Source organism: Manis pentadactyla, chromosome 5, assembly GCF_030020395.1.
Source record: "Manis pentadactyla isolate mManPen7 chromosome 5, mManPen7.hap1, whole genome shotgun sequence".
Lineage (NCBI taxonomy): Eukaryota > Metazoa > Chordata > Mammalia > Pholidota > Manidae > Manis > Manis pentadactyla.
In genome coordinates this window covers 58,114,402-58,140,160 of record NC_080023.1, presented here as the reverse complement: position 1 = coordinate 58,140,160, position 25,759 = coordinate 58,114,402, and the positions used below count along the sequence as shown (strand labels likewise).

General features: G+C 35.6%; 1 protein-coding gene across 2 annotated transcripts in view; it reads right to left on the bottom strand.

Annotated features, from left to right (window-relative positions):
• Positions 1-25,759, bottom strand: part of MOB1B (MOB kinase activator 1B) — a 51,125-nt gene that overhangs the window by 23,547 nt on the left and 1,819 nt on the right. For both annotated transcript variants that reach the window (XR_008997753.1, XM_036879004.2), the window contains exon 2: positions 39-205. Coding sequence is in view for 1 of the 2 variants with exons in the window: in XM_036879004.2 (XP_036734899.1) it covers positions 39-205 (167 nt within the window). In the remaining variant the exon portion in view is untranslated. The remainder of the gene's footprint in view (positions 1-38; positions 206-25,759) is intronic.

Here is a 25,759-nt window from a genome sequence, read left to right as displayed (position 1 = left end):
CCTAATTTAGAGTCTACTGAGAAGTATAGGCTACTTACTGTTCACTGCAACCCACTCATTGAGATCTTCCCCCTCAGGAAGCATGACAGCCATCCGCAGGTTGCCACTGCCAAGTGTAGCTTCTGCATGCTTTAAAAGCTCATACTGGTGAGAACCTTCTGGAATGTTCTTCTTTGGTTTAAAAGTTTTAGAAGAGCGACTACCACTATGAATACAAAAGAAAAAAAAAGGAGATTCAATATTTAAAGCATGACTTTCAACAGTCTCTTACAGTATATTACTGGATAAAACAGCAGAGGTGATCCTAAACATCCACAAATACACAGCTCTAAACTGTATTGACTACTTTAAGTACAGGTAATATAATTGCTATAACTACAGTGTTTGATATCCAAAGCTCCTAAACCTTCTCTACATGCCCTACTGCAACTCTCAAGAACAAGAATTTTAGCTGTAACTAATCCAGCTTTTCACAAAAAATTAACAATTTAAAAGGTTGTAACAAAAGGTTGTAATATATTTTTAAAAATTCTGTGATTTTTACTCATTTTATTTTTTTACCGCATTCTAAGTCTTTCATCTTAATATAATTTCTTTTGTATAAGAAGCATAAAGATACAATTTTATATCAATAAAACACAAAAATTCTAGAGTGAGAAAGAAAAGCTACATGTTCTTCTACTCAGTTATTGGAAGCCTCAGCAATCTTACTCCAGAATTCTAGGTATGCAGGTAAGTAGTTAGACATTAACATGGTTGGTTTGCTCAAATTTCTGAATGTGCGTGTGTGCATCATAACTATATGACAATTAAGAGCTCTCTGACAAGGGTGTTGTATTAATAATTCACAGCATTACCCTGACGTTCTTTCTTTCCAAATAAACATCTAGGACTCAGGGTTGTTTTCCCAGTCCTTTTACTCACATTTGGAGGCCAATAATTTCTGGAGCAAGACAGGATGGTTTGACAATTAAATACCTGAGTCCTAAGGGAAAACTCTGAACACACATCCCTTATAATCAGTCATCCAGTTTGATCTATCTTTTGTAAATTTCAACAGCATCATTCATTTCCTCTTTGAGACCTCAAAGAATAGATTAGGCCTCACAGTAACACCTAAGTTAATTTCCATAAACCATTTCCTACCAAACTCAACACTGTCACATCCATTATTAACCTTCATTTTAACCCTTTACTGGTCAATACAACTATCAACAAAGTTGTTATTTTCTAAGTTGGCCTGGAACATCTCAAGGTTGAAGGAATTGGGACAGGAGGCTTTATAGAGAACAAAAGAGGGGCCTAGTAAGGGTTAGATGAATAGGTATCTTTGTATTTTGACATGGAAGAACATGTCATCAAATATATTCAAATTAGGAGCAAATTAACATCAATTTATTTGAGTCAATAATTTCATCCTTTAACGTTAAATAACTTACTCTGACCACATAGCTGATAAAACAGAAGTGGGATCCAACCGCCCATTATCTTGAACAATTTACTTAACATTACCAAGCTTCAGCTTCCTAATCTATAATAAGGGAATAATTATAATATCTATCTTACTACTGAACCATATAATAAGACTTCACTAATAATAGTTCACTTTGCTCCACATCTAGGTACCAACCTGTCATTCATATCAGTAGATCCTTCTATAGGTCTAAATCCAATACTAGAGACCAGGTACTTGATAAATACTTCTTAATTGACAGTTCCAGTCAATGACACACTGAGAACTCCTACATCAGGATAGTGATGATTAATATTAACTAACATTTTACTGCAGGCTTTGTGCTTGGAAGTATTTTACATGCAATATCTCATTCAATCCTTATAAATCTATGATATGCCTGCTATTATTTTATTTTATAAGTAACAAAACTGAGGCTTAAAGTACTTAGATAATTTGCTCAAAATTATGAAAATGGTAAATTACAGAGCCAGAATTTAAGTCTTTAAAGCCCATTCTTTCATCTACTACCCAATACTACATGATGGTTACCTTCCTCTTTTATCCAATTACTTCTAACAATTTCCTTCCAATATCACCACAGTTTAATCAAGTCACTTATGAAACATCATAAAGGTAATTTATACTGAGTTATTAGTAGGCACATTTTAAAAACAATCTTCAAACTACCTAATTTCATTTCATCACCTTACACGTCTTCTAATTTATATGAATACTTAGCACTGCCATTTGGAAAAAATAAAATTCCACCAGAGAGCAATTTGCCCCAGAGGGTGCCAAATACACTCATGATTTCAGAAGGGCAGAGATACACAACAGCAAAAAATGTTAGAAAGTGTCAAAATCAAGTAGAAAAGCACTTATGAGTATGAAAAAGACAATCTTGATTCAAGTAAGTTAGAATCTGAACAAAAATATCTACTTACATTTCTGCCTAACATCCCTGTAAATCACTATTATTATTGGTGATGCTGTTGCTTTTATTATTAATGGCAGGAGAATAACAAATCCTTCTTAACATTACGAGAAAGCAAGAAAGGCTATCAGCAGATCAGAAATTGAGGAATTCTGGTAATATTAAAAAGCTGATGAGATACAGTGACAGAAAAATTCTGAAAAAACCTAGCCTAGAACACTCCCAGTAGAGGACACAATGAAGGTTAAGAGTGATTCCCACTGTGCTCCAAGCTCAGAATCTGGACTACAGGAGGGAGAAGGGACTGTGGCAGACTCTTCAGGAATTACAACAATTTGACTCAGAACTTTTGAGCAAGTGAATCCCAGTAATCTCCTCTGCTGAACTTTTTCTGACAAGTAGGCAAGTGACAGCAGGTATTTAACATTCGACTAAATCTCAGAATTTTGGTAGGGCAGTGGGGAATACCTCTATAAGGCAATTTTTAACACTAAAAACTCTACTCTGTGAAAGACACTGTAAGCCACAGACTGAGAGAAAATCTTTGCAAACTATATATCTGATAAAGGACTTGTATTCAAAAGATACAAAAAGTTCTTAAAATTCAACCCATGAAGAAAGGGCAAAATATATGAACAAACTCCACCAAAGAATATACATAGATGGCAAACAGACATATGAAAAGATGGTCAACAACATTTGTCAGCAGGGAATTGCACATTAAAATAATGAGATACCACTATACACCTATTAAAATTGTTACAAACCAAAAAACTGACAATACCAAATACTAATGAGGATGTGGAGCAACATTCATTGCTGGTAGGAATGCAAAATGATACAACCACTTTGGAAGACAGTTTGGCAGTTTGTTACAAAGCTAAACACAATCTTCCCATAAAAACCAGCAATCCCACTCCTGGGTATTTACCTAAATGATCTGAAAACCAATGTTCACACAAAAACCTACCTGTGAATGTTTATAGCAACTTCATTCATAATCACCAAAATTGGAAGCAACCAAGATGGCCTTTCAATAAGTGAATGGCTAAACAAAGTATGGTACATCCATAAAATGGAATATTATGTTGAGTGACTGAAAGAAATAAGCTATCAAACTACACACACAATACTTGAAAACAATATAAGATTGTATATCAATGATACGTCAATAAAACACACACACAAAAAAAGATGTAGAAGCTTTAATCAAATACTGCCATGTGAAAGAAGCCAGTCTAAAAAGGCTACATGGTATATGATTCCAAATACTTGGCTTTCTGGAAAAATTATAGAGACAGTCAAAATGTGCTTAACAGAGGTACAGGGCAAAAGGGAGAAGACATGACTATTCCCAAGAAAACTTCCCAAGAGAAATGTGTCCACCAAAAAAAACATGTCTTGTTAATGTTGATAGCATCATTATTTGTAAGAGCCAAAAAGTGTAAACAATCCAAAAGTCCCTCAATAGATGCACTGATAAATACAATGTAATATATTCATACAATGGACTATTATTCAGCCATAAAAAGGAATGAAGTACTGATACATGTTACAACATGAGTGAATCTTAACAATACCATGCTAAGTAAAAAGAACCCAGACACAAAATACATAATATCACATACTGTATTATTCCATTTATATGAAATGTACAGAAAAGGCAAATCCACACAGAAAGTAGGTTGGTTACGAGAGACTGGAAAGGGAGAAATGGAGTGTGACTAGTACTGATAGAGGGTTTCTTTTGGAGGTGATGAAAATCTGCTGGAATTAGATAACTGTGACGGTTGAACAACTTTGTGAATATACTAAAATCCATTTATTGCATACTTTAAAGGATGAATATTATTGTATGTGAATTATAGCTCAATTTTTAAAAATTTTTAAGAAAAATATTTGCTATTAAAAATATAAGTATCCTCCCAGTAATGCTCCTTACCACCTTACTAAGTCAGTTTTTTCATCCATTTATTCTCTCTTGCATTACTTCATCCAACTAGCATATTCTGACCCCTTACTATGTTCCAAGTAGCACTACTCTAAGCTCTGGGACACAACACCAAACAAGACAAGATCCTTACTATCATGGTGGGGAGAAGAAGAAGGAAAAATAAAACCAACAAAAAAATATGGGGTAGTGTGGTAAGTGCTATGATGAAAATAACAAAACGATGTGACATTAGATTAGGTGGTTAGAGAAGACCTCCTTAAGGCCAGAAAGACAGGAAGAAGGAGCCAGCCATGTGATGATCTGGGGAAGCACATTCCAGGCTCACAGGATCAACCAGTGCAAAAGCAATTTTTTAGGAATGGGGGTAAAAAGGTAACTGTGGCTAGGGCATCAAAAATGATGGGAACAGTGGTAAAGAAGACATAAGCGAGGCTGGTAGAACCACAAAGATTTTAGAGATCAAAGTATGGAAATTAGAATATCATTTTAAGTATGAGAAGCCACTGGAGATTTTTTTTTAAATAACAGAAGTAGTAACATGATTTGATTTAGTGTTTTTAAAAAAGATCATTCAAGTTGCCATGCAGAGAATAGACTGGAAGGAGAGCAAAAGTGGGGGGCACCAGTTAGGAAACCAGCACAAAGAAGGGAATGATGGCTTGGACTAGGAGGGATGGAAAGATGAAAACAGATTCCAGTATTTGTAGGTAGACCCGACAAGATTCACAGCTGGATTTTGTGATTTGTGGAGAGTGATGAAGAAGAGAGAATCAAGGATGACTCCTAGTTTTTAGTCTCATATAGGCAGAAAATAGGTCATTTATTGAGAGAGGTTTGGGAGATGGGTTTTGGATATATTAACCTGACATACCTATTAGACATCCAAATAGGTATGTAAGGTAGACAGTTATATAAGGCTCGGAAGAAAGATAATACTGATGGTGACTAATAATCTTGGAAACCTCACTGGTTATCACAGTGCCAGAAGAAGCACTAGTAGATTATTAACTGAGTCTCTTATAAACTATGAGAAGTCCTATAGTAAAGAAAACTATTTATGGTTTAGCCCAGGGTTTCCTAAACATCTTTAGTCATGAAACTTTTCTTCTACATTTTCAAATCCTGCTCTTTACACTTACTAGAGAACACTGTGCTAGTACATTAAACTGGTAACTGGGTTGCCTTTCAATTTTAAAACATGTTCATAACACTTCAATGACTTCAGACAAGAAAAGGCAGAGAGTTGGTCAACTCAGTATTTATTTAATACTCCATAAAATTTTATAATCTACTCAGAAAATAATAAAGCACTTCACATACAAAGGCCAATTAGTTTCTACATCTGTGAAGTTACCTGTGCATTATCTCAGATACAGATGAAGACACTCATCTCAGATCACCCTCTGAGTTTTTGAGTTATACAGACATAATTCATTTTATTGCACTTCCCAGATACTGCACTTTTTACAATTTGAAGGTTTGTGGCAATCCTACATCCATTGAGTCTATTGGTGCCATTTCTCCAACAGCATTTGCTCACTTCATGTCTCCGTGTCACAATTATTATAACTCTCACAATATTTCAAACTTTTTCACTATTATTATATTTGTTCTGTGATCTGTGGTCCGAGGCCTTTGATATTACTATTATAATTATTTCAGGCCACCACAAACCAGTGACACCCATATAATAAGATGGTGAACTTAATCGATAAACTGACTAACCTACTGAACTAACTCCTACTGACTAACCCACTTTCCCATCTCTCTCACTTTCCTTGGGTTTCCCTATTCCCTAAGACACAGCAATATTGAAATTAGGTCTATTAATAAGCCTACAAAGGCCACTAAGTGTTCAATTGAAAGGAAGAGTCACATATTTCTCACTTTAAATTAAAAGCTAGAAATGATTATGCTTACAGAGGAAGGCATGTTTAAACCCCAGAAAAGCTAAAAGCTAGGCCTCTTGCACCAAACAGTTCACCAGCTTGGGAATGCAAAGCACAAATTCTTGAAGAAAATAAGTGCTACTCCAGTGAACACATGAATGATATGAAAGCAAAACAGCCTTATGGAGAAAGTTTTAGCGGTCTGGATAGCTCAAACCAGCCACAACATGTCCTTAAGCCAAAGCCTATCCAGAGCAAGGCCCTAACTCTTCAATTCTTTGAAGGCTGAGAGCGGTGAGGGATAACATAAAATAAAAGTACAAGGTGAAGCAGCAGGTGCTGATGTAGAAGCTGCAGCATGTTATCCAGAAGATCTAAGGTAAGATAATTAATGAAGGTGGCTACAGTTACCAACAGACTTTCGGTATAGATGAAAGCCTTACATTGAAAGAAAATGCCATCTAGGACTTTCACAGCTAGAGAGAAGTCAAACTTGGCTTCAAAGCTTCAAAGAGCTGGCTGACTCTCTTGTTAGGAGCTAATGTAGCCGGTAACCTTAAGTTGAAGCCAACACTCATGTAACATACCAAAAATCCTAGGGCCCTTAAGAAATATGCTAAATCTAGTTCACCTGTGCCCTATATATGGTGCAACAAAGCCTGGATGACAGCACATCTGTTTACAACATCATTTACTGAGTATTGTACCCCACTGTTGAAACCTACTGCTTAGAAAAATATTCTTTTCAAAATATTACTACTCAATGACAATGCACCTCATCACCCAAGAACTCTGATGGAGATGTATAATGAAGTTAATGTTGTTTTAATGCCTGATAACACAACATCTATTTGACAGCCCACAGATCAACAAGTCATTTCAACTTTCAAATCTTATTAAGAAATACATTTCATAAGGCTAGAGCTTCCATAGATAGTGACCACTTTGATGGATCTGGGCAAAGTAAATTAAAAACCTTCTGGTAAGAAATCATAATTCATGACTCATGGGAAGAGGCCAAAATATCAACAACAGGAGTTTGGAAGAAGTTGATTCTACACCTCATGGCTGACTCAAGAGCTCAAGACTTCCATGGAGGAAGTCACTGAAGATGTGATGGAAACAGCAAGAGAACTAGAGTGGAGCCTGTGACTGAATTGCTGTGATCTCATGGAAAAACCTGAATGGATGAGGAGGTGCTTCTTAGAATGAGCAAAGGAAATGAACTCTTGAAATGTAATCTGCTCCTGGTGAAGATGCTGTGAAGATTGCTGAAATGACAACAAAGGATTAGATAATTACATAACCTTAGTTGATTAAGTAGCAGCAGGGTTTGAGAGGATTGACTCTAATTTTGAAAGAAGTTCCACTGTGAGTAGAATGTTATCAAACAGCATTGCATGCTGATGAGAAATCACTCGTGAAAGGAAGAGTTAATCAATGCAGCAAACTTCACTGTTGTCTTAGTTTAAGAAACTGCTGCAGCCTTCCCAACCTTCAGCAGCCACCATCAACACTGAGGCAAGACCCTCCTCAGCAAAAACAATATTACTCACTGAAGCTCAGATGATGTTTAGCATTTTTTAGCAACAGAGTATTTTTTTTTAATTTTGGTATAATTAATCTACAATTACATGAAGAACATTATGTTTACTAGGCTCCCCCCTTCACCAAGTCCCCCCGACATACCCCTTCACAATCACTGTCCATCAACATAGTAAGATGCTGTAAAATCACTACTTGTGTTCTCTTTGTTGCACAGCCCTCACTGTGCCCCCCCAACACTATACATGCTAATCGTAATGTCCCCTTTCTTTTCCCGTGCCCTTGTCCTTCCCTTCCCACCCATCCTCCCCAGTCCCTTTCCCTTTGGTAACTATTAGTCCATTCTTGGGTTCTGTGATTCTGCTGCTGTTTTGTTCCTTCAGTTTTCCTTTGTTCTTATACTCCACATATGAGAGAAATCATTTGGTACTTGTCTTTCTCCGCCTGGCTTATTTCATGGAGCATAATACCCTCTAGCTCCATCCATGTTGAGCAACAGAGTATTTTTAATTAAGGTATGTACATTTTTAAAGATATAATGCTATGCACATTTAATAGACTACAGGATAGTGTGAACATAACTTTTATATGCATCAGGAAACCAAAAATTTCATTTGACTCACTTTATTTGCAGTATTCACTTTATTGTGGTGATCTGGAACCAAATGTACAGTATCTCTGAGGTATGGCTGTATGTAGTTGCAGTTTCCTGCATTCCTAAAATGCAGGAGATTTTAGGAAGTGCCCACAGTTGAATGTCTGGGTGATTTTTTTGCAACAGCAGTAATCCATTATCAGAACCCTATACAATGTGCTTGACTGCTAAAAGGAGGAAACTAAAATTTGCATATGCAAGGTGTAAATGAATATCAACCTAGCAATTGAGTTGGCAGTAATTCCAAATATACAGTATTTCAATCAAGAAACAGCTGGGCGGACTCTCTTGTCCCCTCTTGGCATGAGCCAGGAGCTCTTTCCTCTCACTTTATTTCTAAATAAAAGCCTGTACCTTGCTCTCCTAAAAAAAAAAAGAAAAGAAAAGAAACAGCTGGGAAGCTTAAACATCACTTACTTTATAGTAATATTTCCTGACTTTTAATAAAAAACTGTTTTCTCTTGTGTCTCTGTAGCTTAAAGCCCCTGTGACACTTTCTGTATTTACATGTCTGTCCTTTTTCAAATGCTCTTTAAAATGAGAGGCCATGTCCTCTTTATTTTTGTTAACTCCACTGCCTAATACGATATCTGGCATTTAGTAGAAGAAAGGGCAAGGATTTGGAATAAAGACCCATTTTAGGTCCTATCTTTGTAACTTGCTAGCTGTGAAATCTTGGACAAATTATACAACCTTTTTAAGCTCAAAACTAAAAAATGTGATATACCATCATCAATTTTGCAAGAAAATTATAACACTTAAATGAGTGTACATTTAAAACACCTTAGTTTTTGAGGTAGCTGTCACACAGCAAATATGCAATACAGAAACTGATAGCTTTAAAATGTTCAATGAAGACACCAATAAATGGAAATACATCCTGTGCTCATGGATAGGAAGAACTAAATGGCCATCCTGCCTAAAGCAATCTACAGATTCAATGTAATCCCTATCAAAATTTCATCAGCATACTTCAAATTAGTTTAACCATTTTGGAAAGCAATATGGAAGCTCTTCAAAAAACTAAAAATAGGAATATCATTTGACCCAGAAATTCCACTTCTAGGAATTTACCCAAAGAAAATAAGATCACAGATTCAAAAAGACATATGCACCCCTATGTTTATTGCAGCACTATTTACAATAGCCAAGATATGAAAGCAACCTAAGTGTCCTATCAGTAGATGAATGGATAAAGAAGATGTGGTACATATACACAATGGAATACTATTCAGACATAAGAAGAAAACAAATCCTACCATTTGCAACAACAAGGATGGAGCTAGAGGGTATTATGCTCAGTGAAATAAGGCAGGCAGAGAACAAGTACCAAATGATTTCACTTATTTATATATATGTACACATATACATGAGTGTATGTGTGTGAATACCAATCCTCACTTTATTTCTTAGTCCATTTAAGCTGCTATAACAAAATTCCACAAACTAGATAATTTATAAACAGAAATTATTTGTCATTGTTTTTGGAGGCTGGAAGTCCAAAAACAGCATGCCAGCATTGTCAAGTACTAGTGAAGGCCCTCTTCCAGACTGCCACTTGCCTACTTCTCACTGCAACTTCAGACAGTGGTAGGGTCTAGGGAGCTCTGTGGAGTCTTTTTTATAAGGGTGCTAACCCCAATCATGAAGGTGGAGCCTTCACAACCTCCCAAAGGTTTCACCTCCTAATATCATCACATTGGGCATTAGGATTTCAACATATGTATTTGGGTGGGGGACAAAATTAGACCATAGCAATCAATCTTCCTGCCACACTTCTAATCCATAAAGGGTCAGCTTAAAACATAACCTCCTCATCTTGTTTGTTTACATTTTTCTTTCTCTCTCACATACCAAGTTGCGAGTTATTCAAGAATATGGATGTCTTAGTTATCCCAGAATCCGCAGTGCCTAACATGGAAAGAACCAACATATATAAAAGATTTAACTGCAGCAATATGGATTGGAGATATTTCCTAACCCTGACACCAAAATTTCACTTTCAATCTTAGGCCCTTTACAGTCCTGCCCTAGTTATACATTAGCTAAAAAAAATACCCAGGTCAATCAAAGCAAGACATCTCAGCAATTCTAAGCAAGCTTCCCAACTGAAGGAGAGGAGAGGGAAGAAGGAAGTAGCTTTTATAGTTTTAATAACTAAACAGGTTGCAGTTTCCGCGGATAGTTTAAAGTTATTTAACCACACTTTTAAAACTAATAGGCACTTCCCTGTAGTAATATGATTACTTTTTCTTTTCCTCCCAAAGTAAAAAAGTAGAATTTCCCCTGGCATCTAGTCCAAAACTGCAGCCCGTTATAAAGGGTGCAATGAAAGATTGAGTCTACAGCCTTGGCATAATGGAAAAATCTTTACATCAGATACAGATTTCAAGTTTATACCAGGGCAAAGATTTGCCTACAATTCCTATAGTTCATTATTTGTCATCAAATATGAAGCAGTAATACAATAGGTATCCAATACAATCAGTGACATAGCAGTTTGGTGATCTAAAATTTGCTTTGAAATTAAATTATCATAAACCCACCTGACTAGAAAACACACCCACACACAATGCTAAATAAAATCAGATGGAACTATTACTCCTCTTACACACTCTTAACTGAACTTTTCTTTTTTCATCAGATACCTAGTTATCCATAGAGAATTAATCAGGGGACATTTTATTCAGAAAGCTTCCCCAGTAACCTAAATTTGGTTAAGGATGCTATCTCTGTGTTCACATAGGAAACTGTCATGTGTCTCTATTTTATAATACACAGGAGTTCCCCAAAGGCAAGATCTGTTCCTAAGTCACCACTGCCTCTCCAGAACCTAGCAGAAGGCCTAAATCAGAACAGATCTTCAATAAACGTTTTTTTGAGTTAAACTGATAAAGGACCCGAGGTCAAAAATGGTAAGGTAAACCAAATTATTTTGACATTTGCTATATTCTCAGCTTATAAAAACAGGCCTAATCATAACAGATATAAGTAGCATACTATACCTGCATAATAGTCTTCAAACTGTTTTAAACTACCATTTGGTAATACAACTGAATAAAGAGAATGAGCACAAGACGTAGAATTGGATGTGCCATGGTACCATCAGGCAGCTAGGCAGACATGAGCAGGTTCCACCCTGTCCTAGACAATGTCCTCCCTATCTCCACTTATCCCCTTGCCACCAGCCTGCAGAACACACTCCAACCCCCTCCTGTTAGGGTTCAGTCTTCTGCCTTATCAGGGCCAAACAAGATGTACGTCCAATGGGGCTTCCAGACCATGAACACAGATAGGCTGCAGGCACACTATGACCCAGAAGGTGACCCAGAGCTATACCTCAGAGTACATTATATTGTAATTATAATAAACTTACATTGTGGTTTTAAGCTCTCCTCTTTCCACTTAGGTACTTATGGGTAAGCACCTGTGCATTAGGAAGGTTATATAACAGGGGAGACTTCCCACCATTTAAAAAACCAACCCTAACCTTAATATTGGGGCTGTTTTTGATTTCCAGACAGCCTGCTCTCCACCCTTCTACAGAGTGTATTTCTGCTTTACTTAATAAACTCCTGCCACTTAAGACTGTTCTGTCTCTTGACTGAATTCTTTCCTTTGAGAAGATACGGAAACAGCTAACAATATAGTTTAAACTTCAGGGATCCTCAATGGCACAGTCCCTTCCAAGGCGCTGAAAGGAATCCTAACAAGTTCCAATGGTCTGGTCATATGATTCCACAAAAACTGCAAAAGTAGGCTAACTGGAATTGGTTAATACTGCTTTCTCTGACAGCCCCCCTCACCATCATACTTCCTCCTTGGTGAATGCGGTAATTCTGGGCATTTGGCTAAAGGGAAATTGAGTTGGGTATATATTTAGGTTTCATAGGATACATGTAGTTCACAATCACTTCCATGTATGACTACATTATTGCTTGTTTAGGTACAGAAATGATTGCCAAGAATATTCCTACGACACAAGCACTGACTTATCTGATTATCATCTACACATTAATGTGCAGGACCAGAGTCATCTGGATTTGAGACTCCATAAAGTACTGGCACAGATACAAGAACATTGTACTTCATATACAGAAAAGACTTAGTAGAGATTTCCCCAAATTTGACAACGATCTTTAAATATTACATCACCTTACCAATAAAATGAGTTAACTGTCAATAATAAGAAGCACATTTTGATCAGCCATGCTGGAAAAAAAAGTAAATAATCTTTCTATTCTATCTAAGAAAACAGGAACCCCATTTTTACAAATTGTTGACATTAAGAAGGTGTGGTCAAAAAGTATGCAGCCAAAAAATGTAAGTAAAATAAAGTAGTAAGGGATATCAGGCAGTTAACTAATAAAAATGTTATTTTCTATACCTTGTGATGTTCAGTGACTTTGCTTTACCAAATTTGTAATTTGTTATAGTTCTTTTCTCATTCTAAATATTTACTTTGCCACCTAATTTTGTATGCATTATTTTTTATTCATTTTCTCAAGGAAGGCCCCTAAATATGGATTAGTCTATGCACTTGAAGACTCACTGAAGAGATTGACAGATGGAAAATTAGAAGTTACAGCCTGATATAACTGATTCTCTCAGTTGTTCACAAAACTGCTCTCGACCATCCAATAAAGAACTAACCATGCCTTCTTTCCAGGCACTGCTTTACTCTATACAGTCTTCTATCACTGTATTTACCAAACTATAAAAATCCTGTTTGACTCATCTTTCTCCCCTATTACCATGTGAAATCAGGAGCAGGTCCTGTATGACTTATTCATGTAGGTATTTTTTAAGATGCTACTTTGTAATGCAACACACTTTCTCCTGAATCTTCTATGAGTTCCACATTTATTTTCTAATACTATGTATGTATTCTTTTGGGTAAAATCCACACACAGATGTTCAAGATGCATAAGTACAGATCTTTTTATTCAACAACAATTTGTATTCTACAGTGTATTCTTTTTCTATTATATACTGACCATAATAGAAAGCTTTGATTAATACTTGTAGAATGATTTGTATTAAAGTTCAAAACTATGGTATTTATAAGGAATTCAAAGCATTAAATTAATATTCTTAAGAAAATAAATAAGTACATGTTGATGCCCAGAAAAACTGATCAAGTGTCCTGGAAAATGGGAAAAGCCTTTTTTCCTTTTACTTACTGGAACTACAGGAAGATAATGGTAACATGAATACAAAAATTATAAATAATTTTCTCCTATACAGCTAATTTCAAATACAGCTGATTGTTTTTTGTTTTTAAATAAAACGGAGATCATTCCTGATTTGGAGATAAATTTTAACCAATGAATAATTAAGGTAAAAGACATGAAAGACTTAAGTAAAATTTGCTAAAGCATACTTGAGAAGCATAAACTGAATAATCTGTAATATCAATGAAGATTAATAATAAATAATAAGCAAATAAAAGATAGTTCCTTGCAGCTCAAACTTGGATTAACTTGTTTTCTTGAAAAAAAAAATGAGCTATGAAATGTTAGCTGGAAAAAGGACTTTTAGGTTATTTACTAATATATCCCAGGAACAATGACAACTCAAAAAACATAAAGTAGTTAAATGCAGTGTAAATTTCCTTTTACTTGGACACCACACAACTGTGGATACTTAACAGAAAATGGCAATAAAATGGATTAGTACTTATAAGAAGACATTTTGAAGAGTAATGGTTGAAGATGGTGGGCTGAAAATACATACTAGCCTCCACTCACTACTCAAAGTGATAATAAAGTGAATTTTTAAAAAATCATAATCCTGTAAGGACAAAAAAATGAAAGAAGAGACAACAACAATTATGAAAATGATAAAGTAGGTGAACAAAAACTGAATTAACGTACCTAAGGAAACCTCATCCTATACTTAGAAGCAACCTAATTTACGCCATAGATTCCACAAAAGGTTCAGGAATCAGTAGAAGTAGGATACTCTGACAGAGGTAATGATGATGGAACAAGACTTTCAGTCTGTTTAAGGGGTTACACACCTAGATCCCCACTGCAATCTACACGGTGGGCTTCTGTAATACCCGCTTTGTGAGGAAAAACTAGAAGTTGAAGGTTTACTATGAAAAGGGCAAGCCAGAGAGGGTGTCTGGCTTGGGGAGAAATAGGCACAGTTGCAGCAGACATACCATACTTAATACTGGGAGATTAGAGGAGTTGGGAGATATCAATGTTGAGATCCCTGGCCTCTTCCCCCAAGCAGGATCCCAATCTGAGCCAGATAATAATCTCCAAGCAAAGACCATAAGGGTTTTTTCTGGCAAATATGACCGTACCATGTATAAAGACCTAGAGAGGATATTTATACCAGAAGTTCTTCAGGGAAACAGCCCAGCCATACCATACTTCAAGGGAAGTCCACAGTTGACATGCCCTCCTCACACATGCATACAGATTTCAATTAGCTTTTTAATTCTCCTACTTGTAAATAAAAGCAGAAAGCAAAAGGGTTACTAGACACTTGAGGGAAGCCTCTAACATGAAAGAAGATACCAAAATAGACAGAAAAAGCAACTGGAAGATATAAATAATGCAAAAGAATAAGCCCCCTACACACAAACAAACAAAAAAAACTATAAATATCCTCAAGTGACAGAAAAAAAAATTTGTTTCATGAAGAAAGGAGAAACTAAACAGGACTCTTGAATTTTTTTTTAAATGGCAGCAAAAATGAAAAACAGAAAGAATAGAAAATAAAATTGAGGTAATCCCTCAGAACACAAAGCATAAAAAACAAAGAGATGGAAAAGGAGAAAAAGAGAGTTAAGGTAGTCCAAGAGGCCCAATATCCAAGTAATGGGAAATCCAGAAAGACACAACAGAAAAACAAAGAAATATTTCATCAATAAAATACTTTATCATGGAAAAACATCAGGATATTTTCCCAGAATTGAAAATATCTTTTTAGACTGAGAGACCACCAACAAAGACATGAAAACAGACCTATACCAAAAGATGCAATTATAAAATTCCAGAATAAGTACAAAGAGAAGATCCTACAATAGTCCAAAGGAAAAAAACAAGTTTCATATAAAGAATTAGTAATCATAAAGGTAGTTGGACTTCTCAACCATATAAATTAAAATTAAAATTTTGTGGTATTATTTACAACCTAGAACTGTATACTCTGACATAGTAACAAGTATGAAGATAAAATACATTTCTAGATACACAGGTCTCAAAATATTTACATTCCACTTACGGTTTCTAGGGAGCTTTTAGAGTATCTGCCCCACCAAAATAAGGCAGTAAACCAAGAAAGAGAACATAAGATCCAAGAAACAGGAAATCTGACCCAAGAGCAAGGGTAATTCCCAGAATGAAGATAAAAGGGAGATTCCAAAAATAACAGCTATACAGCAAGACTAAGTAACAACCAGTACAGACTGAAGCAGATCAGAAAGCTCCAATAGACACTGAAGGCAAAGTAAAAGAATGTGAATGTACTTGAAGGTTAATTGGGGAAATGTTTAGGATTAAGAGGAATGAGTACACACAAAATAAGACATTCCAGAGACAGTAAAAAGCTATTTAGGAAAGGAAGTATATAATTATATTGTCTTGATTGTCTCAATTGTCAACAATGTTTATATATCTTATTCTCAGTATTAACTATACTGAGAAGCTGGCAGGATAGGAAGTATGTATATACATAGTTTGGTGGGAAGGTGGGGGATATCCTCTTCTTCCATAATGAAAGTTAACCCCAATAGCCAAAACAATCTTAAGAAAGAAGAATAAAGCCTGAGGTATCACACTCCCTGCTTTCAAACTATACTATAAAGCTACAATAATCAAAACAGTATGGTATTTGGCATAAAAACAGACACACAGATCAATGGCACAGAAAAGAGAGCCCAGAAATAAACCCACACATATATAGTTAACTAATTTACAACAAAGGAGGTAAGAATATACAATGGGAAAAGATAAGTCTCTTCAATAAACAGTGCTGGGAAAACTGGACAACTACATGCAAAAGGATGTAACTAGATCACTGTCTTACAACATATACAAAAATTAACTCAAAATGGATTAAAGACTTGAATATAAGACCTGAAACCATAAAACTCCTAGAAAAAAACATAGGTGGTAAGCTCCTTGACACCAGTCTTAACAATGTGTTTTTGGATCTAACTCCAAAAGCAAAGGAAACAAAAGCAAAAATAAATGAGATTACATCAAACTAAAAAGCTTATGCCAGCAAATGCAACTATCAACAAAACAAAAAGGTAACCTACTAAATGGAAGAAGATATTTGCAAATCACTTATCTGATAGGAATTAATACCTAAAATATATAAAGAACTCATTCAACTTAATAACAAAAAATAATAATCTGATTAAAAAACAGAACCTGAACAGACATTTCTCCTAAGACATACAGATGGCCACCAGACACATGAAAAGATGTCCAGCATCACTAATAATCAGGGAAATGTGTATCAAAACCAAAAGGAGACAGAACCTGATACCTGTCAGTACGGCTATTATCAAAAAGACAAGAAATAACAAGTGTTGGTGAGGATGTGGAGAGAAGGGAATATTTGTGTACTGTTGGTGGACATGAAAACTGGTACAGCCACTATGGAAAACAGTATGAAATTTCCTCAAAAAATGAAAAATAGAACTACCATATGATCTAACAATCACACTAGTACCTATCCAAAGAAAATAACACAAATTTGAAAAGATACATGCACCTCTCTGTTCTTTGTAGTAATATTTACAACAGCTAAGATGTGGAAACAACCTAAGTATTCATTGATGGATTAATGAATGAGAAGTTGTGGTATACATACACACACACACACACACACACACACACACACACACACACACACACACAGGAATACTACTCAGCCATAAAAAAGAATGAAATCTTGCTACTTGTGACAACATGAATGGACCTTTAGCACATTATGCTAAGTGAAGTAAGTCAGACAGAGAAAGACAAACACTGTATGATCTCACTTATATGTGGACTCTAAAAAAAAAATACAAAAATACAAACCAAAATCTAGACTCATAGATAGGGAATAGAGGTGGTTGCCAGAGGAGAGAAGAGTTGCGGGAATCAGTGGGGAGGGTGCAAAATGGGTGAAGGAGATCAAGACGTACGAACTTCAGTTATAAAATAAGTAGTAAGTCATGGGGATGAAATGTACAGCATGGGAAATAGTAATGTTTTATTAGCTTCATATTGTGACAGATGATAACTAGAGTTACTGTGGTGATCATTTCACAATGTAGACAAATATTCAATCACTATGTTGTGGTACACCCAAAACTACTATAATACTGTGTGTCAATTATACCTTAATAAAAAAACAATAGCTAATGCCTAGAAATGAAAAAATCAATTTGCCTAACCTACACAATGGAGAAAGTATTATACTGCAGAGTATTTTCAAGGATTAGAAACCAGAAAGTAAAATTCTAATGCAATGACTGGCATAAAGATCAATAAAAGCCATCCACTCAATATCTATTTCACATGAAATAGCAGAAACCTTGATTTTTGCAGTTGTGTATCCTGGGCTGGAATCCCTGCTTTGCCGTGTACTAGTTATACTAGTTATGTGACTTTTGCTAAGCTACTTCATCATTCTTATTGCAAAAAAAAAAGAAATCATACCATCTGCAATGTAAGCTGCTTCTGATATCTAAGTGATATGTATAAAAATATAGAGCACCACCTGATATATAGTCAGTGCTCAATAACTGATACCATTTAAGTATATGTGCACCATCTCTTTAACCTTTGTTGAAAAGGCCTGTCAATTGACATAAGCTCAATTATATCACATATTGTACATTTTTAACAAGCAACTGTAAAAAGAGTGGTGTCTTGCCAACGGATTTCAGCCCCAGGCAAGTTCACTGTGGATGCAATGTGATCAAAGAAATGACAGTAGAACATTCTTGGGGTGAAAGGGTTATACCCAACTTTATTTCCACAGTGGCAGGTCAGTCACTAGAATCCCATCCACTCAGAGCGTGTCTGTATGCAGCAAGCTGCTCTCTGCCTTTGGGCCTCTCTCTCTACCCGCACAGCTGTCTCGGTCTCTGTCCTCAGCGCTGCCACCACTCCAGTCTTATTTCTGCTCTCCTGCAGCCTTGCAGCCCCGCCACTGTGTCACCCAGAGCACTGGGCAGAGCTCTTTATATAGAGTCAATAACAACGTATTGCCCACACGTGTGTAGTGAGCCAGCCAACCAGGGCCAGGTGAGAATCCTGGACATAGGAACCTTCACTTTATCCACAAGTGGAAAATTATGTAATGTCAAAAATATAACTAAAATAATAAGACACTTAGAATTCTTGATGTAATCAAGATTAGTCTCTTAGAATTTGTTTATACAATTGACAAAGTTTGGCCTTGGAAAATAGTAAAATCCCAGAGTCTCAACTGGCTCACCTAAAAATAGGACACTGAAATACAATTGTTTACACACCAAAAAAACCCTAGATCTAAATTATCCAGAGATTTGATCTCCTCCTTACCAATTCCACAAGTCACCATAAATCTTCTCAAACACTACTAGGAAGAAATGCTGCATGTTGCCAAATACAAAAGTTCCTTTATAAATAAGAAAAAGGCACACAAATACAATGATTTTGCCCAACTACATAAGTTCTGTACTTACCACCACCTAAATTCTAAGTCCTATCTCTTTGAGCCTGACTTACAGGGGCCTACACAGGTTCTAGGCATACTCTTTTAGAGGATAACTGCAGATCACAAGAATAAATGAATTATTCTATAGAGTAGAGGAATTGGAACAAATATTTATTTTATTCAGGAGTGTCTCATTCTTCCTTTCTGTTCAGAAGCAAGGGTTGTCTATCATTCAGATCACCTGAACTGGTTGAAGCATGAGCTTATAGTACCCAACACAGGCCAATCATGATTCCTCTAAATGAAGGTCAACAAAACAGCTAATAGTTATCAGTATGCTACCAGGAAAGCCCCTGTGAAAATAATACACAGAAGCAGTCCAACCTGGAAGTAGAAGGCAAAGAAGACTATATAAACTCCAGAAAAGCTAGAATAAAAAAAAAAAATAGCCTAATCTAAAAATCTAAACTTTAAACTAAAATTTAAACTTTAATCCTAATACAATCAACTGCTAAAGTGACATTTCACATCATATAGGACTCAGCAATATTCCCCAGTACCAGGAATTGGACTTCAAATGTGGCAATTTAAAACTAAGGATAACACTCTTCTATTCAACACAGTACTGGATGTCCTAGCCATGCCAATCAGACAAGATAAAGAGATAAAAGGCATGCAAATTGATAAAGAAGAAGTTAAAGTGGCACTATTGGCAGATGACACGATATTATACATAGAAAACCCTAAAGACTCCACCAAAAAACTATTGGAACTAATAAATGGATTCAGCAATGTTGCAGGATAGAAAATAAATACAAAGAAATCTGTTGTGTTCCTATATACTAACAACAAACTAAAAGAAAGAGAATTAGGAAAACAATTCCATTTACAATTGCATCAAAAAGAATAAAATACCTAGGAACAAACCTACCAAGGAGTTGAAAGACCTATACTCTGAAAACTGTAAGACACTCATTACAGTTTTCAGAAATTAAAGAAAACACAAGTAAATGGAAGTCTGTCCCATGCTTATGGACAGAAAGAATTATTGTTAAAATAGCCATCCTGCCCAAAGCAATTTACAGATTCAAAGCAATCCCTATCAAAACACCAACAGCATTTCTTAGTGAACTAGAAAAAATAATCCTAAAATTCGTAAGGAACCAGAAAATACCCTGAATAAACCAAAGCCATCCTGAGAAAGAACAAAGCTGAGGGTATTACTCTCCCTGACTTCAAGCTAAACTACAAAGCTATATTAATCAAATCAGTATTATACTGGAACAAGAACAGACCCATAGGTCAGTGGAACAGAATAGAAAGCCCAGATAAAAATCTACACACATATGGTCAATTAATATGTGATAAAGGAGTCATGATTAAACAATAGGGAAAGGACAATCTCTTATCTATATCTATAAAAAACACACAAAAATATCATTTCTAATACCCAATACCACAACACTGAACTATTCTCACCAAATTTCAATTTGAGAACAACAAAAGGACTTAGGCAGAGAGATAATAGTAGCAATAAAAGAGAACTCAACCTTTCGATTATAAATAATAATAACAATAAGGCTACTTGGCTATCAGGTACTTAGACTACTACCCAAATAATGTTTGCTTATCTTCAAATTCTTGCTTTTAAGTTCTAACCTCAGAAAATCAGAATATCACTTATAAAATAAATATACAGAAATTGGCTATAATTTAAGTAATCAGAAATGATGAATATGCTTATAAAAAAATTACAGCTGCTAGCAATCATCTACTGTTAATATATGACTAATGAACTAGATATCACTGCTGTACATAGCAACAATTTATTGAGTTAGGTCTTTTACATTCAGTTCTCTGTCCCAACATGTGTGAGGTATTGGTCAGAAACAGAGGACTCATAGAAAAAAAAAAAAGTTAGATTACTGTCACACTTTTACCACATACAGGGAGTCTCAGACCACTTTCACCATTCATACGGCTGAAGCTCAGAAGGGCAGTAAAGGTGTCTGGATGAAAGCCAGGACCCAAGCCACAAAGAGAGTGGCCAGGAAGGGTTAGGAGGATGGCTACATACAGAGGTCTGAGCAAACAAGTATACTGAGGATAATGGGAGCCAATTTTCTCACTGACAGAGTTAGTGCAAAACATGTTAAAGGAGGAAGGCTAGAATGAACCCTGTGCTACTTGGCTTGGAATTGCAGGTATTCATGTGAATTCATTCAATATATGGCTAGATATAGAAAAAAACATGGGTGTAAATGTGTGTGGGTATGCCATTTCCAGCACTGTCCAACAAGAGGGCCTGGGAGAACCAACATACCTGTAGTAATGAGCTCGCCCATCACCTAGATTCCCATTTCTAAATGCTATTCTCCTCAGAGAACAACCAAGGCTCTTAGGGAAATGGCCAGATCGAGGGCTGCAGAGAAACTATAAGATAAACCTGGAGCATCTGGCTGTGCCAGAAAGCAAGAGAATGCTCAGAGAAAGACAGGACAAGTCAAAGGGACACAGAAGCCAGCCTGAATAGGGATCCCACTAGCCAAAACAGAGACAATTTGAGGACCAAAATAAAAAATGGTGGTTATGGAGTCTATGTGACCAAACTACTATAAAAAAAATAACAAAAAAAAGAAGGAATAAGTTCTTTATTATAGTAAAAATGTCAAATAATAAATATAAAAGCAATGACAGAATTAGAACATTGGCAACCATCATGGTGATAATTTAGACAAGAAATATCAAAGGACATTAAAACTAGTGGGTGAAAATGGAATGAGGAATGAGATAGTCTCAAAATACCTCCGCACAAAATAGTTAATTCTAAAAGGAAAAAAAGATATAATAACTTTACACTGGAAAATTTTGTAGACATTTTAATCAAAGAATCACCTCCAATAATAGACAAACATACATAATATGTACCTGATGAGATGCTGTAAGAAAAACATGTATCACTTCTGTGATATTTTGGCCCCAAAAGCATAACCAGGTCTAACCACAAGGATGCATTAGACAATTGCAAACCGAGGATTATTGTACAAAATGACTGGCCTGTAATCCTCAAAAATATAAAAATGCTATTTTCCTCAAAGTCAAGAAAAAACTGAGGAAACATTTCAATTTGAAGAAGGCTACAGACATTAAACAAAACTGGTTTATACCGCATGACTCAAGACTAGATCCTTTTGCCAAAGATGACTTTATTGGAGCTAAATGGGGTCTCAGGATAAGGAATGTGCAGGAATCTTTGCAACATTTCTAAAAATTTGAAGATGTTTCAAATAAAATTTAAAAATCACTTCTGGAAATGAAAAATATTCCACAGCTACACTTACAGTTTAATTAAACATGCTGGAAAAGATGGCTTTTATTTAACTGATAAACAAAATGGGTGTTGTAACACTTGAAACTAATATAATGTATGTCAATTATATTTCAATTTTAAGAAACGGGAAGGTGAGAGGAAAAGGAGAATTTTAAAAAAATTCACTACAGAACTTAATTTAACATTCCTAAAAGGTACATTTTTTTCATATTTCTCAAGAAGTAACAAATAGCAATTCTGCCTCAATACCTCCTAATCAAATATACAATTGAAAAGATGGACTACCTGTGCTTTCATAATTCAGAAACTCCAAAGGTACAAAAACTCTTTAACTACATCAAGGAAAAAAGTCAGCAATGGTAAAATCACCATATAGTAAATATTTTGGACTCAGTAATGTAAAACAAGAACAATCCTTTATCAGATAGGAAAAGTAAACTAATGCCAGCCAAGTATCTGCAATTTCCAAACCTACAGTTCTAGAAAGATGACCACACCTATTTCCACCCCCTCCCCAACAAAAAATCTGTATTAAACCAGGCTGTCAGATAACGAACTGTTGAGATAATAATACTTGGTCAACAGCCACCCAAAATGATGTTGAAGGAAGTACATTTATTGACATAAAAAATTCACATGTGAAAAATGTGGTCTATGTACAGCAGGAATCTACTTGCGTATTTTTAAATATATAAAAGAAAAACGTGACAGAAAAGATTAGGAAGTATATTGCAAAATATAAATAATAGTTATCTCTGAACATGTGATTATTTTTATTTTCTTTATCATTATTTTGTGATTTCTCCAACATGTGTATTATTTTACACTAAAAATGGAAGTCAGAATAATTTTAACCTATTATTCAACTTTAAAGGTTTCTACTTATTTACTCTTCCAACATCATATTCTCGGTGACCCTTGGAAAACTGTCCCAACAGTATGAGGTATTAATAATTATAAGAATTATCTTAAAAATAAGGCCTATCTGAATACCACCTTTTTGCATAATTATATCAGTTATAGATAAGGCAGTATCAGGCAGGATCTCTGGATCTAGACTGCCAGGATTCAAATCCCAGCTACATCACTGACTGGATACATAACTTTGAGCAAATTATTTAACATCTCCTTACCAGTTTCTTCATCTGAAAATGAGGTTTCCACTACTTACTGAACTGAGTTATTTAACATAACTAGTGCCTAGCATATAGTAAGCACTTAGCAGACTTTTAAAAAATTAACTTATTTTACAGGTGAGGATGCTGAAACATTAAAATCAGTTAAATAAGCCTGAAAACAAAGATGTTGGGATGTTTTGGAGGGGGGATGCATGGGAAGGAAGGTAAGAGAGAAGACAGAGAGAAAGGAACAGATACATATAACCACAGCTAAAACCCTGGGTTTTCTTTCGTAAGTTGCTATTCAAATGGAAGTTCCCTAGCATAATGCTCAATAAATATTCCCTTCCTTTCTTCTTTCCTTTCTCAACCTATATCTTTGTTTGTTCCTATACAGCAATAGACCTGGTTTATATTCATCACATCCCTAAGCCACCTTTCCTACAGACTTCCATTTTAAAATTAACTACATGTGTTTTAACTCTGTCCCAACCAAGTAGCCTTACATTAGAAATTACACATTGGTCTTTTCCAAGTCAATTCCATCACTCAGAGAAGACCTGCAATTTAAAAATGTTAAACTTGCATAGGACACTCATTCCCTTTTGAGTTGATTATTAAGAACTCACTCTGGTCCTAAATTTCCTTAATTTTATATGCATATAGTGTCAAGAGAGGAAAAACCCTACATCAAGAGACCTGTGTTCCAATTCTACCCAGGCCAATAATTAGGCTAGAACCTGAAGTTGGTGATTTTGCCACTTTAACAAAAAATAGGTGAGTAAGCTATGTTACTAATAGACCCATCTAGTTCCAAAATTCTGCAGCTCTTGGACAAACTTGAAAATGAACAATTCACAATTTTATGGCTTCATGATAGTTCCTGATTGTGGAATTGTTTCCCAGTTCCCCCACTCTTGTAGAAAACTCTTCTGACACCTTCCATTAAATATCCATCGCTTCTTTTATGCAACCTTCCTCCAGCCCAAATAAAGCGAGCTGCTCCATATTCTCTGAACTCCCATGATTGTATTATGTCTATTACAGATGCTTACTTGCAAGCTGCCTGCCATCTCTGGAGTTTCACATCTTGTACAATGCCTAGCACAAAGCAGATGCTGAGCGTGTTAAAGATTTGTCTATAAAGTTAAATTAGGTTCCTGTAAAGTTCCCACTTGCACCATCAGTTTAGCTTAATTATACAGAGCTAAATTTGCAGATAGTTAGACACAGAGACCAATTTGCAGCACCACCAAAGTTTTGTCCCAGTCATATCCATGCACTACAAAACTGTTCTGAGCATTTGTACAAAAGCGACACACAGGTAACACTACTGCAAATTATCTGGGCAGCCTCTGGGGATTGCCCAACCTTATCTACCTTACCTCACTATCCAAAAACCTCTTTACCCTGGTCTCCTTTGTTCCACAGCACTTACGACCCCCTACTATACCACATAATTTACTAATGATGTTCAGTGTTTATGGTCACATACCAGAATATAAGCTTCACTAACATAGGAATTTTCAACTGTTTTGCTGATAAGTGATACCAAGTGCCTACATAAGTGCAGTGAATGATTTTCTAAATCAATAATTCTCTCCTGCTATCTTAAAGCCTGAGAGACTTATGAGTCATCACCTTCATAACCCTATCTCACATGGCCTTTATTTCCATGGTAGAGTAGTCTTACAAGAAAGCTTCTAAGAACTGGAGGAAAATATTTTTTTTTAATTCCTAAACTGCAACTCTTATTTTCTTGGCTCATCTGTGGGTACAGAAATAATACTCAGGAAACTATACAAAATAACAATTAGATGAAAAAACCAAAACTTTGTTCTTTCACTTGCGATAATTATTTCTATCTGGGAGGTCTTCACTTTGGATTTTAAACTGCTGATGAACAAAAACCAAAACTAAAAATGTTGAATATCTGGATTTTTTTTTTTTTTTGGCCACTGGATTGGCAAACACATGGGCCAAAATATACCAAGAACTTATTTACTGTGACCTGCCTGAAAAATTGTGCTCCAAATAATACAAACCCTCTAATGTGCTATAGATGTTAGTTATGGCAAGCTTTTTCTTCTGCAGCTAATATGCTTTGAGAGAAATGAACTGTCTACCTAATTTCTGTAATTATCAAATACTGAGCCATGTAAAAATAGGATACCATTCTATTTGTATTCATAAAATACCCCCAAAACCTTTTCCA